The 15,482-nt window shown below is 43.2% G+C and overlaps 1 protein-coding gene across 2 annotated transcripts in view; it reads left to right on the forward strand.

Annotated features, from left to right (window-relative positions):
• QSER1 (glutamine and serine rich 1) overlaps positions 1 to 15,482 on the forward strand; it is a 51,109-nt gene that overhangs the window by 20,369 nt on the left and 15,258 nt on the right. The window contains exons 2-6 of one of the 2 annotated variants that reach the window (XM_069965787.1): positions 3,279 to 3,391; positions 5,157 to 5,318; positions 5,843 to 9,385; positions 13,673 to 13,935; positions 15,067 to 15,183. In XM_069965787.1, coding sequence (XP_069821888.1) covers positions 3,279 to 3,391; positions 5,157 to 5,318; positions 5,843 to 9,385; positions 13,673 to 13,935; positions 15,067 to 15,183 — 4,198 coding nt within the window. The remainder of the gene's footprint in view (positions 1 to 3,278; positions 3,392 to 5,156; positions 5,319 to 5,842; positions 9,386 to 13,672; positions 13,936 to 15,066; positions 15,184 to 15,482) is intronic. The other variant, XM_069965788.1, reaches the window with a different exon arrangement.

Here is a 15,482-nt window from a genome sequence, read left to right on the forward strand (position 1 = left end):
TTCAAATTTACTCATCCATTCATGTTTTTCATAGGAATGTTTCTTAGCCTTGATTTGTCAGTTAAAGGGGTTATCCAAGATTAGGAAAAAACACAGCTAATTTCTTGCAAAAAACCCACCATACTTGTCTTTAGGTGGTGTGTGGTATTACAGGTCAGCTTCATTGACTTCAATGGAACTGAGGTGCATAACCACACTCAAACTGACAATGGTGGCGCTGTTTCTAAAAAAAAGAAGCCATGTTTCTCTATGTCTGAACACCAGCAATAAAGGCTGTTACATCTGACAGAATCTGGTCTGATCAGAATTTAGCTGTGGTTTTCCTGGCCATAAAGAGAGTGCGAGCCACTACCTGTTTTTCATGTCTCCTTAAAGTCCTTGACATACCCAAATAGTAACACTCCTAGCTCGCATGTTAAGTTTTGATTGGTCAGGGTCTTAGTTATGAGACCCCCCACTAATTGCTAGATGTAGTTGGGAGAAGCTTAGGGCTTTGCACTTCACTCCCCAACTCTCAGCTCAGTCCAACTTCTTGTAGGAGTCAGGCTTAATTGTAAGTCTGTGGAGCCCACCTCCTGCAACATAGCAAGCCAAGGAGAGAAGAATGCAGTTGCACGCTTCTCCCAGCTATATCTAGCAATTGGTGGAGGTCTTTTGGCCGGGGACATGTCAGATGGGTGTGTTTGTTTTTTTTTCACAGCAACACTTAAAGCTCTTTTATCACAGCTGACAGCAGCTTGTCTGGCATGTTGAATTTATCTGCTTGCCCTTCTTTATCCCAACCTCATCTGGGAGGTTGCCATACATGTTAGATGTTGGCACGTTCTGTTATGTGTATGGTAACTTTACAAGATACCAGAACATTTGGCGTTGTTGTGGCTCTTTTCTCTCCTTTTAACAGTATTAGCTAGTTTTTATTCATGAACTAGCTGGAATAACCAGAACCAATCCCCCATCCCCACTAGTTGTTTCCTATCGGACTATGAAATGTGAGCTCACACTTCCCTATCTTCCATTACCAAGGAAACACTTTAATCTATCTGTCTGGGATCTCAAATGTTTCTAGCGATCTTATTTTTTACATGCAGAAAGCAATCACTATAACAAAGTAATGGCGCTTCATAAGTCTGTAAAGAGCATTTAGACTGTACAGTATATTCCCTGTATCCAAGAGTCTCGCTGCCTTTGTGAATCATTGAAAAGCCCAAGCCTGTGAAGGCTTCCTGCTAGAATGGCTGTCTGTATTTTATAAGCCTTGGAAGTCTGCCACACAGTATGAGCTCATGAACATCCACATTGACTGTCATAAGCAGTCAGGGATTTTTTTCTTTATTGGCTATAATGAGCTATACTTTTCAGTTTTATTGTGCAGCGCATTTCAAGCCCAGCCAGAATTGTGTGCGCTGGTGCTATTTTCAGTGTTTCTGCCTCATCTCTTCCAGATGGAGGTCTTCAGAAACTGGTTATGCCTTCCACTCAGCAGTTCACACAGTCGTTTCAGAAACCATTGTCTGTACTGCGCACAGCCCCTAGGTTGGGATGTCTTCAGTGTTGTGCGCTAAGCAAAGTTGGTCACGCTCTTGCTACCGTGCTCCTTATTTTCGTGCAAGAAAGAAAACCATAGCATTGAAGTGAAAGCACTTGGTAAAAAGGATTAACAGAGATGTAAAAGCCTTTTCCGGGAGTCTAAAATGATAAAATGAAAGCAGTCCTCTCCTGTTAACCAGCTGCTTCAGTGTCAATGGTCCTGTGGGGTCCTTGCCAGTCTTTACTCTGCTCCTGCATTTATGTTGCACACTTCCATGTGACCTATGTGGACAATGGCTAGCCTCAGTGGTGTCGAACCAGCGTACAGTCATCACCACTGAGGCTGCTGTTTGGCTGCATTGGTCATACGGAAGTGTGCAACATAATTGCAGGAACAGAGTAATGAAAAACCAGCAGGGACCATCAGGGTGCCAGCACTGGTGCAGCAGGAGAGATTTAATACATGTCTATTACTGTTAAAGGGCTGCAAAAACAGCACCACCCTTGTCATCCGGTTCTGTGTGGTACTACAGTTCACCTTCACGTTAGTGGAACTGAGCTTCAAAACTCACACCCAAACTGAGGACAGGAGTGGCACTGTGTTTGAAAGTGGCTGTGTTTTTCTAAGGCTATATTCACACACCTGTAGTGCAGTCCCCGACCGCTGACCTCACTACGAGTGTGCATTCGTAGTGCTCCGTGCTTCCCGAAGCACTATGTTCACACTAGCGATCCGTGCCGCAAAAGACGGTCCACATTACAGGTCAAATTTTTTTTATTTTTTTTTTGCTGCACAGATCACTGCCCCATATACACATACAGACGTCTGAACGTGGCCATTGAATAACATTTGGTTTTATGTTCTGTCCAGAATTGCGGACAGAACTACGGACGTGTGAATGTAGCCTAAGCCTGGATAACCCCATTTAAGGGTGCGTTTACACATACAGGATCCGCAGCAGATTTGATGCTGTGTTCAGGTTTTTAGTTACATTGATATCTGCACCATCAAACCATACGGATCCTGTATGTGTGAAGGCACACCTAAGGCATTGGTTGCCTCATTATTGATCCCTGTAACCTGTAAGAAATGGGGAAACCCGTTGACCTTCCTGTGGATAAGGAGACTGACAGCAGAGGGCATATGTATTTGTTTGTGTTTTGTTGTTTTTTTCCCCTCAAATGTATTAAATGGTCATAAGGTGGAATTATTGAAGCATGTGGATTCATATGAGAAATCTGTATACAGTGAGCCTGTGTACAGTATACATATGTATACAGTAAGCCTGTTTTACCGCAAGTCAAACTACCTGCTCTGTGTAGGCACTGTTTATGTGCTCAGGGGGGTTCTTGCACTGCAGGATAATGCGTGTGAATAGGACAAAACATGATTTATACTCCATGCAAATATGTTGGCATGCTGCAGAAACGTTGCAGATTGTATACACTGTATTGGTATAATTGTTTGTTTGGTTACATAGATGTGTTTTAGTTTGTTTGACTTTGCAAGCATTGCCTTTACAGGAATAAGTGAACAATACATCTTATTTTACCTGTTTCTGTGTAATTTTATACCATTTGGGGTTGATGGGCTAAAAAGTCTTCAACCCTATGCACCCTTAAACTTGTTATAATAACATATAGACTCAATAATATAATAACATAATAACATAAAGACATAATATAATAACATAAAGACTCAATAGTCCTTATTCCAGAGTGTAATGCCTATTACTTGTTTGTTTCTACAGCCTGAGCTATGGAGCTGGACATCCTTCTCATTCAGAAACAGAGCTTCTGCACCGACAGACCTATGCAGCCACTCATCAGCTTCCTGGATATGCCACCACCCACCATCCTACAGGTAGTACAAGTCACATGTAGACATTAGTTAGAAGTTAACTAGCATGGTGGTTTTTCCTGTATCCTGTGCCAGCAATCATTTGTGTGACCCAGCCTGCCTGAATATTGGGCCATGTAAGGCTGTGTTCACAAATGGCCTCTTTCATACATTTTTTTTTTTTTTTTTTTTATAAAAACCTAAACGCTCCCTAAATAGGTGCCAATCTCCTAGTTTAGCGCTAATTTGCAGGCATGAGTGTTTTAGTCTAAGGGTCCATTTACCATTTACACAGAAGGATTATCTGACAGATCATCTGCCAAAGATTTGAAGCCAAAGCCAGGAACAGACTATAAACAGAGATCAGGTCATAAAGGAAAGCCTGAGATTTCTCTTTTCAAATCCATTCCTGGCTTTGGCTTCAAATCTTTGGCAGATAATCTTTCTGTGTGAAGGGACCCTTTTAAAGGGAATCTGTCTGCAGGTGTGAGCCTTTAAAACTGCTGACTATTCTATACAGAGTATGTTGGGAGGCGTTAAAATATATATCAAGTTTCGATTACGCAAGTTTCATTACTGAAAAAAAATATATTGTCTTGGCACCTTTTTTACAAGTGCTTTAGAGGCGAATCCTTCATAAGTAGCCATAGTATTGAGTGCTTTCCTAACACCACCTCTCCAGTTACTTCTGTACCAGTTTTATGATTGGACTCTTAGAGCAGAAAGGAAGGCTGCAGATGCACTCAGTGCACAGAGCTCTGGGTACTTATCAAAAAGCATCTGCCTCCTATACAGCTGTGATAACTGTGTCTTGGATGCTAGAACATGACAAGGGGTTATCCAACCTTAACATTGATGGCCCTAAATACTGCATAGTCAGGGGTATGTCTCCTAGAATTCTCCACCAAGTAGCTCTTAGCTCTCCTCGCAATGCTTGTGTGATTATTGCAGCCTCTTCAGTGTGTTTATTGCTTTAAAGTGACTCTGTACCCACAGTCTGACCCCCCCAAACCACTTGTACCTTCGGATAGCTGCTTTTAATACAAGATCTGTCCTGGGGTCCGTTCGGCAGGGGATGCAGTTATTGTCCTAAAAACAACTTTTAATCCTGCAGTGCTGTCTCTAACGGCCGGGGCTTACATTTGTATATGCATTAGGCTGGCACACCCTCTCTGTCCTTCCTCCCCACCCTCCTCATCATTAGGAATGATCCAGGAACATTTACTGCTGTTTGAGCTTTGCACAGGTGTATTAACGATCCAGCCCATGTTCATTATACACACAAGTGGGGAATAGGAAGCAATCTGCCTAGAGCATTCCTAATGATGAGGAGGGTGGGGAGGAGGGACAGAGAGAGTGTGCCAGCCTAATGCATATACAAATGTAAGCCCTGGCCATTAGACACAGCGCTGCAGGATTAAAAGTTGTTTTTATGACTATAACTGCATCACCTGCCGAACGGACCCCAGGACAGATCTTGGATTAAAAGCAGCTATCTGAAGGTACAAGTAGTTTGGGGGGGGGGGGGGTCAGATTGTGGGTACAGAGTCGCTTTAAGGACAGTTTTTGCTTTGCATCACTTCCATGGTCCTTGTATCTTTGTGTCTTTAAACACTGGACACAATCCCTTGTCTTTTTGTTGTAGACGATAAGTGGGTGTTATCCCAAAGGTTATCATAGAGAGCAAATACAGGGATTTTGGGGGGGAAATTAATAAACAAGCAGAATAGAGGTGTAATTTCCTAAAATGTACATTTGTTTAAAATAAAAATTCTCCCATTGGTTACAGGTTTATCCGGCATCTTTGATACCAGCCTTCATGTGGCTGGTAGTAACACTACAGAAACATCAGTGATGAACTTTCTATCTGCAATAGAGTCTCGGACCGCTCAGGCAGCATCATCGGGTACCACCCTCCTGCCACAGTTCAGGGCCCCGTCATGGCAAACTGGTAATAGCAGCTCTTAACTTTTCTCTTTGATGGACATTACTCTTAAGTTTTGTAGTGACTGACATACACATCTATGCCCTATATTAGAGTATGCAGCATATTTACTTAGCTTCTTAAAGAGGCTGTCCAGGAAAAATTTACTTTATAGGGGGTTGCTGTCTGTGTTACCCTACTGACACTCACAAGTGGTGTTGTTGGTGCATACTATTCGATGCTTCGATGATGCATATACTGGTACAGGAAAGGGATAAACAGTCAAGGTTAAACTCCTGTAAAGGTTGGGGAATTTGATAACCCACCTGTTTATATTGCCAGTATTTTGATGTCCTCCTTTTTGTATTTTCAATTCCTTACAACAGTATGCTGTTCTAGTTGGTATTTTAGTTGGCATCATGAAGCATGTGACATATTATTTTATAAAGTGTTTTGGATGCATTATTCTTTTACTATAACTAGTAAGTTGTAAGGAACGTATTGCTTTGAAGAATTACACCACCAGCCTGACTGTGTCTTGTTGTTTCCAGGCATGCATTCCTCGACAGCGACAGAACTGTTTGTTACTGGAGCTTTACAAACCTCTGGAACATTTCCAACATCTGCGCTCTCGGCCTATCAGCACCCGAATACATTCAGCTCTAGAAACTTTGCTACAACTCCATCTTTAACTCTTCAAGATGGGACTTTCAGTGCTACGACAAATGGTCTGCTTTCTCCTCATGACCCTTTGCTGCAGATCAAGTCATCACAGACTCCTACTGCCTTGACTTTTGAACGTCTCGGCAGTGCTGTGCTAAGTACCGGCATACCACAGTCGTCAACATATCGGTCTGCCCAGGAATCTGCACCACATCTCCTACAGCCCCAGTTCAGTTTGTTGCCGTCAGCACTTGGTGGGACCCAACAGACTGCTCAGCCATACAGTACATCAGTGTTTACTGGTTCTACCGCCTCCATTGAAAGAGCACTTCAGAGGGAATGTAGTGTTATAAAACACCATCAGAGGCCTTCAAGTACACAGTCTGTACAGGCACAGCTATCTGGTACTCAGCATTCCTTACCGAATTATTTAACAAGTGTGGCTGGGGCTGCCTTGCAGGACACATCAAGACAGTCCGCTCTGTTATGTGCTCCTCTCGGAGCTCTTACTCAGGTGAGCAATGGTGGACCGGTACAGAAAACCCCTCAAGTTTCTGTGGAATTATCTCAATCTTACCCATCTGTCATACCATCCCCTGGTTTCCCTCCCTCTTCTACAAAAGCAAAAAACTGTCCCACAAAGGCACCCCCAAGGTCCTCAAAGACCCCCAAATCTCAGAGTGTAGCGTCTCCTGGGCAGACCCAAAGTTACATAAAGTCTTCTCAGAACCAGAGTTCTGTCATTTCAAGCCAAGCACAAGCCTTCTCCACAGCACAGCTTAGTAGCCTTTTACCTGTAAGCCAGTCTCCTAGCTATGTCTCAACACAGTCCCCCAACCTGCCATCAGCTAGCCAATCGCAAGTGTTCTCAACAATCAAATCGGAAAAGCTGCCTCCTTTATACAAACCACTTACTGCATTCTCTAGCCAATCACAAACCATAACCTCTGGCAGCCAGACACTAAGTTACTCGACCGATCAGCCGCTTACGCTGCCTTCAGTCTCAAGCGAGAACTACTCTGATCAAACAAGAGATTTGTCTTCAGCTAACCAGACTCAAAGTTATTCTTCCAGTAACACTCAGGGTTTAACTCCAGTCAGTCAATCACAAGTTAGCTATTCATCTCAATCACAGGTGATGTCACCAGTAAGTCCTTCAGAAAGTTATAATTCTGGACAGAACCTACCACTATCATCCCCATCTCTTCCATTTTCTGCTTCCTCTCGCGGACAGACACTACCTGCCTCGAGTCCTACTCAAAATTACATTTCTATGCATTCATCCCAAGCTGCTCAAGACTCCACTTCCCCACAGTCTCAGAAGTTTTTGCCAACCGTTCCCTCATCCTCCTTCTCATCCCCTCCTCACTCACAAGCATTGCAAAATAGTAGGACGACTGCAGACTCCAAATCCTATGTAAAGAAGTCTGAAACCAACCTGTATGCAAGTGTAAAACAAGAGGAGAAATTTCAGATGCCTGATTTGCAGGCATTACAACAGCAAACCAATATTGAGTCTTCTACTCAAGGACTGAATGATGGAGAGATGACTCCTCAAGAGACTGCTTACAGTGTTTCAAAGGCTGATGACCGATACTCTCAAAGTGTTATCAAGAGCAATTCTCGTCTAGAAGACCAAGTTCTTGGCCTTCAGGGGCCTAAAAAAGATGAACGGATGATGAGCCCTGTTGGTCATATGTCTCAGCACGTAAGTCATATGAACAGTTCTTCTGGCCACGATGCTAAGAATACCACAGACTTGATACAACCCCCACAAGTTAGTGCTAAGGACTTGAGTCAGCATAACATGTTACACAAAGTGCATGAAACGAAGCTTCCAGAGCAGCCAAGCACGTCTCCACAGCTTCAAGCAGTTTTGAGGCATCCTCAGCATCTTCAGCTACAAGGAACACAGGTACTTCTTGATTCAGATTTGCAAATGTTTCAGCAGTCTATTTTACAGTCCAATTTGGCACAATCAAAGGCCCCTGCATCAATGCAGCGCATTCAGAGTCCCCAGCAGGTGACCCCACAATTCCTTCAGATGGACGGACACATCATCCAGAGCAATGGAGGCCAGCCTCAACCATCTATTCACCCGCAGAGCTCAGATGTCATCAAAATGGACACCTCTGATGGGAAGCATTTGCAGCAACATTTGCAGACTAAAGATTTTGGTCAGAGACCACGTTTAGACTCGAAGAATCAATTTGAGTCTTTGAACCCAATGTGTTTTACAGAGTCCATGTTGCTCAGCGATGAAAGGAACTTTTTGTCTCATGTTGATGACATTTTAGCAGCTACAGCAGCCCAAGAGTTTGCCAAGTCTTCTACCGAGGACAATTTATCTGTCAAACCAGATGACTCAAAGTCCCGTTTCCAGTCCCTGAATATAAGGAACACATCTGCAAACTTTACACCCCCAAAGCAGCAGCAGAATCTAAACACGCTTTCATTAAATGGTGGCCAAACAGCAATAAACCTTTCTACTGTTTCTACGACTCATTCCAAAACCACAAGTCTTGATCAAAACCAGATTCAGCCTTTAGAGCAAGACTTGCCAAGCAGTATGGGTTCGCCGGTGCTAGGGACCAGTACGGATGACCATGAGAATTCTGAGATGAGTAAGAAAAATGAATCTAAGGACACTAATGATGTAGCCGCAGATATCGGAGATTCAGAATTCTTGGCCAATACGAAAAACCTCAATGAGGAAAGTGCGCCATCTGATGGAGACTTTATTATGAACACAGATGAGAGCACAGCTGGATCGCACATGTCAAAAAGTGATCCTCAAGCAGGCAGCAGCTCTAGTGGCCAAATGGAAGAAGACTGCCAAGATCTAGCCCAAGACGGCCTTCAAAAAATGAAAGGAAAAGATAAAATGCCAATCAAACATTTTACGGAAGATGAAAATGCAAATGTCAAGCAAGCTAAGCGGAATGTACAAATGAAACGGCCATTGTCGAAAGGTCCTGATGTGGGGATGCCATACTCCTCGCATGTCACTGAGGGTTACTATGATAGCTACCAGCACCAAGAAAGGATGAGGCAGAAAATAAAGGAAGTGGAGGAAAAGCAACCAGAAGTTAAAACTGGTTTTATTGCTTCTTTCTTGGACTTTTTAAAGACTGGACCAAAGCAGCAGTTTTCAGCTCCTGCGGTGCGTGTACCTAACAGGATCAGAAGGCCCTGTACCCCCGTGATAAAGAGCCCTTGTCCTGGTCCACTTCCTCAGCCTCAGTCAGCAGGTTCTGAGGTAGGGAGCTCTCCAAAAAAGACTGAAGAGGAATTCAAAAAGAACCTGGAGGCGTTGCCTTCCTTTTCTTCCGATGATGATGATTCTGTTGGAGGCAATAATGATCTTCAGAAGAGCATCACTACAGCCTTGTCTGCCTTAGATGAGAATGGGGACAAAAAGAATAAGACAGGTGAGTGTTGGGTCAAAAAAGAAGACAAATGTGTATAATTGACCTGCACCTCACACGATAAATAATTCCTTTATTAAGCAAACATAGTATAAAACGACCCAAATTGCAAAAAATCGCATATAGTACTGGTCCCTGATGAAGTACGGGCACTACCACACCTAGTATGCACCCTAAGCAGGACAGAAGAGCTAGTTATATAACAAACCAAAGAGTTATTTTCTGTCCTGCTGCATTCACAGGTTGCGGTTTCATTGTAACTCTGTTGCAGTACTGCGGCATTTTCACTGGAACGACTCTTTACCATGTTGCAAATGTTTTTATACAATTTTTGTATAAGGAATCCTTTATTTTTGAAAGTTGCAGCTCAATCTTACATGGTTTTATTTTATTAAATATTTTTGCATTTAGGGTAGGTCATCAATATGACATTGGTGGGGGTGAGCCCCTACAGCATCTTCATAGTTGCCAGGCATGACTACATACATTTTATACTGCCCGTGCCTTATACTGCAGTTCATTGAATACGCCTGAACAGAAAGAGCAGTCACAGCCACTGTAAAATGGTATGATATTGATGGCCATTAATGTTAACGTCCATGAAAACACCTATAGAGCTTCTGTAATGTAGAACGGAAAACAAATATTCGTGCTATTTTCATTTAACTACATACGTTTTACAAAAATCCTTTGTGGAGAAGTAACTTTTCCGAAGCTAAACTATTCCCCCAATATGGATAAACATGCATGTATGTTTAATGGGTAGAGAAGAATATGTCGCAGCCAGAGCCCACAAACAATGGATGATTTTTAATTCCCCTCTGTTATCCTTATCTGCCTTGGGAACAAATGATTGGGCATATTAAAATCCAGCATGCCCAGTCCTACTGTTCCACTGACATTTAATATTGAGGTACAGTGTGCAAAGAGGGTTTCTATACAGGTTGGATCTGTGGCTTTCCTTTTCACATCTGCTACTGGGGTCACAGCATGTACTTTGTTCCTGGTTAGGTTATCAATGCATATTTTGATGTAGGAGTCTTGTAAATACACTCTGGAGGATTACAGGAGTTCCCTGTAGTTAGGTTATTAATTCCTTTGGGTAACCTGTAGCATTGCAGGAATTTCATTTTAATAATTTTGGAACCCAGCTTGTGCTTGGGGATTGCTGTTCTTGAAGAAAACTTTTTTTTTTTTTTTATAGATGTAATAGTTTGGGTGTAAATGTCAAAGCACTTTAATGAGTGCATTCATTTTAAGGCATCTTTTTTCATCGTTCTCATTTAGGGTAGCTTCACACGTACCGACTTGCAGCGTTAATAACGCTGCGAGTCGGCTAGGTCCTGGCAGATCACTTTCAATACATACACGCAGCGGTCTGAACGACCGCTGCGCATATGAAATTCTTCCGGCCGCTTAACCCCTTCTGTTGCCATCCGGCTCCCGCTCTGTATACATTACCTGTCCTTGCTGCACGGGGTCCCGGTGTACTGCTCTCCCGCCCGGCCAATCAGTGTGTTGCCCAGCCGCAGCCACTGATTGGCCGGGCGGGAGAGCAGCACGCTGGGACCCCGTGCAGCGAGGACAGGTAATGTATACAGAGCGGGAGCTGAAGGGGTTAAGCGGCCGGCAGAATTACATACACGCAACGGTCATTCAGACCGCTGCGTGTATGTAGTGAAAGTGATCTGCCAGGACCTAGCCGACTCGCAGCGTTAATAACGTGTACGTGTGAAGCTACCCTTAATAAAGACTTTTTAACATTGATCAATCAAAGTCTAATATCCTTTCAGATTTTCAATTCCAGCTCTACTTAGCTTTGTCTTCTTACACAGAGTTCTTGAGCCTTGATCAGCATGGTGCTGACATCTGACCGTTCAGCTGTTTGGAGACCGAACGGAGACCAACTCTGTTCACTGCGGGCATAAAAGAGCTGATTTGCATGAGTGCTGGGTATATTCTATGGATAGCCTATTAGTCCATTTTGCCCAGAGAACACCTTTAAGAAACTCTGGCTTAGATTCAGGACATTTTAGTATCAGTCAAGATGTACTATCAGGCTGATGTCTAGAATGAGGAGTGAGATAAGTAATGTTTAGCCCATAGAGAATTACTTATGTCATACATTGTGACTAACCCTCATCTGTATGTGCAGCATGTTGTCATGGTTGGGTCTCATCTTTGATTTGTAAATTCACTAACCACAAATTTGCTTTTCCATTGTATAGAACCCCAGTGATCATCCATAAGCTGTTAGTGAACTTGGTAGCAAGTGTTCAAAATCCTTGTAGTGCCTCCACAGGGGACATTGGGCATTACACATTAACCCCTTCAAGACCAAGCCTATTTGCACCTAAAAGACAGGCTCATTTTTCAAAATCTGACCTGTTTCACTTTATGCTCTTATAGCTCAGTGATGCTTTAACGTATGCTAGCGATTCTGAGATTGTTTTTTCGTCACATATGGCACTTTATGTTAGTGGCAAAATTTGGTCACTACTTTGTGTGTTTTTTGTGAAAAACATCAAAATATCATGAAAAATTGAAAAAATTAGCATTTTATGAACTTTTAAATTCTCAGCTTCTAAAAAAGAAAGTCGTATCACATAAATTAGTTACTAAGATTTTTTTAGGGACCAGTTCTTTTCTTAAGTTGATTTAGGAGGCTTGTATATGGGGTAGGGGAGGGTGACTCGGGGGTGACTGGGGGGGTGGGGGGCGACTGGGGGGGTGGGGGGACATCACTTTTTATCCCCTGTCACCAATCATTCATGGTGACAGGGGATAAAATGTTCCGGCGGCACATGGCACAAGCGATCAGCGGTATATAGTATATACCGCTGATCGCTTGTACCGGGACCCCACAGGGGGGGTCCCCGATGACTGCCACATGCTCTCCGGTGGCGGAGAGCATGGGGTTTTCATTCATTTTTACAAAGAGATCACTGTGAACAAACATTAGTCTGTTCACAGTGATCGCGGCGGCCATCTTGGATCTGATGGCCGCCGCGGGGAGGGGGGGTTAGATACCGGGGCACTAGGGGGGCTGGTCTGGGGTCTGATTTTAACTATTTCATCTACCCCCACCGTGGATTCACGGTGGGGGGAGATGAAATATAGCGGCGGCACCGGCCCATTAGTGACCGCCGTTTCGGCGGTCACTAAGGGGTTAATGGGGGTCAGCTGCGGGATCGCAGCTGATTCTCATTATCTCCGGTGCCTCACTCAGATGAGAGCGGGATCGCTGCAGGGACATCATCGCTGCAGGGACATCATCTCATCACAAACCCCCGTCAAAGCAGGAACGTATATGTACATTCTTACTGCACGGGGCATGTGCAATAGGAACGTATATATACAGATGGCTGACGTGAAGGGGTTAAAATTATAGGAGAAGTCCGGCTAAAATTTTTATTAAAGTATTTTATTGCTCCGCAAAAGTTATACGAATCACCACTATAAACTCATTACGGGAAATGCTTATAAAGTGCTTTTTTCCCTGCACTTCCTATTGCATCAAGGCTTCACTTCCTGGATAATATGGTGATGTCACAACCCGACTCCCAGAGCTGTGCATTCTGTGGCTGCTGGAGAGGGTGATGGCAGGGGGACATTGAGGGACACAGGGCACTGGAGGGACACTCTGCATCGCCCTGCCATCATCCTCTCCAGCAGCCACAGCCCGCACAGCTCTGGGAGTCGGGTCGTGACATCATCATTTTATCCAGGAAGTGAGGTCTTGTTGCAGTAGTAAGTGCAGGGAAAAAGCACTCTATAAGCATTTCCTGTAATAAGTGTACAGTATATTGGTGGTTTTTATAACTTTTGCTGAGAAATACAATATTTTAATAAAAAAAAATTGCCAGACTTCTTCTTTAAACGTGCTCCATATAATGTACAGGCACAATAGGGCTTCTAGAACCAAAAAATACTTCATATAGGCTGTCTTGACAGTCTAAGATGACGAGACCCTTACCTCCAGGACTGCTGTGGGCTTGATTCATAGCAGTAATACTATTAGAGCAATGTCTTTTGCTCACTTGTTTGTTAGGATCTGACAGCGTGGGTTGGCAACATTGTTTAATTTTTGCTGCAGTATTAAACTAATACTAGCAATAACGCTTCTCACTTGTCAGTGGTGTCCATAAATTAAGTGTAAATGTAATCCCTCCAGGGAGCAGAGCCAAATAACTAATAGCACACGGCTAATATGTAACCTCCAAAGAAGTTGCTACTGTTCTAGTGTGTGTTTTTGAGTTTTTAAATTTTTTTTTTCTCCCTCCTTACGAGAAGCTGAAAAGACTGCAACTTCAGTGAAGCAGGAATCTCCTCCAGTCTCCTCCCCAAAAACCACTCAGGAGAAAGTGAAGGTGGTCGAGGCACAAAAGAGCACCCAAAATGAGCTCACCCAGACCGAGCTACTGGCCGAGTCACAAGAATGCATTGCGCTTGAAGGTTGCACAGATGACGAGGGTGCAGAAAGCGGGGGAGAGGGGATTTATCGGGAGCGCGATGAGTTTGTGGTCAAGATTGAAGACATAGAAATGCTGAAAGTAAGTTTACAAACCTCAGGCACAAAATCTACTGTGTGAATTTGTTAAAGACTAAAATAATAAACTCTCAATGAGGTTATTTCTGTAAAGATCTACTCCGAATTGGCAAGATGTGTTTCTGTGCACCTAGCTTTAGTAATAGGTGTGGCTTAAAAGGGTTATCCAGTTAGGTAAAATACATATTCTTTATCATATTCATCATTCAATCATCACCCCTCCTGGAGACTAACAATTTATTCCATACTTATCGTTACCTTATCAGTCTCCTTCCCCCAGTTCTGAGGCTTCTCCTGAAGACACCGAAAACTGTGCGAGAGCTGTTTCTCTCCACCCCCCCTCTCTTCTGAGATGGCTCATGTATACAGCTTCCTGGCCAGCTGATTCTGCTCTCCATAATGAGAGGAGAATAATTCTGAGGGCAAGTTGACAATGCACTGCATCACATTAACTCTCCCAGTATCATAGAGTGCAGATACAGCCAGCCATGGAGGCTAATTATATTTGTTTACATGAGCCGTTTCAGAAGGGAGGGGGCAGAAGGGGGAGAGAGAGTGAACAGCTCACACACTGTTTTCTGTTTCTTCAGCAAAAGCAGCAGCTGAGAACATGGGAAAGGAAACTAATAAAGTAATGACAAGTATAAAACAAATTGTTAGTCTCTGGGAGGGGGATAATTTTACCTAACCGGATAACCCCTTTAAAGCCATTGCACCCTGATGTGCCATCAGTGTCTTTACCAGCCCTTTTAATATGCTGGTTTCTATAGCCATAACTTATGTACACACCTTTTAAGGTGTCCTCACACAGGGGAGCTATACTGCAGATTTTGCACTAGAGAAGGTCTGCAGTGTTTCCGCACAAAAATCTGCTGCTGCAGACTTTAAATATACTTTTTATTTGTTTTGGTGAGCATTTTCTGCCCTCAAAAGTAGCCTATCATAGCATCTCTGTTCTGGATGGCATCACTGCAGAGGAAACATGGGTGCACCAGCAGCCGTCCCTGATCATGTGATCTCTAGTGTTCAAGCAGTCCGTCCCCTGGTAATCCATCAGTCAAGATTTTTCTTAATTTTAACCTGAGAGCCTTTGCTTAACATGTATTTATTAATCTGTTGTCTTTCTCTCTCTCAGGAAGCATTGCGTACTGGCAAAGAACCTCCAGCCATTTGGAAAGTCCAAAAGGCCCTGCTCCAGAAATTTATCCCTGACCTTCGAGAAGGCCACAGATCCTTTGCTGCCACAAACAGCGTAAGTTCTGCCATCATAGGTGTCCTGGTGATCTTGTATCTGCAGAATGTAAATATACCAACTATGTATTGTGATGTGTATGGAGACCCACTGCCATCAGCTTCTTATATGCAAGAGATTCTTAGAATACAGTAGGGCATTTGTATCCATAATAATAATAATAATAATAAATTTATTTGTATAGCGCCAACAGATTCCGCAGCGCTTTTTTTTCTATGCATACAGTACAGAGGTACATAATACGCAGTTAAATTGGAATAAATAATTACATAGTTAATAAAAATAACAAAAAATACAAA

The sequence above is a fragment of the Dendropsophus ebraccatus genome, chromosome 4, assembly GCF_027789765.1.
Source record: "Dendropsophus ebraccatus isolate aDenEbr1 chromosome 4, aDenEbr1.pat, whole genome shotgun sequence".
NCBI classification, from domain to species: domain Eukaryota; kingdom Metazoa; phylum Chordata; class Amphibia; order Anura; family Hylidae; genus Dendropsophus; species Dendropsophus ebraccatus.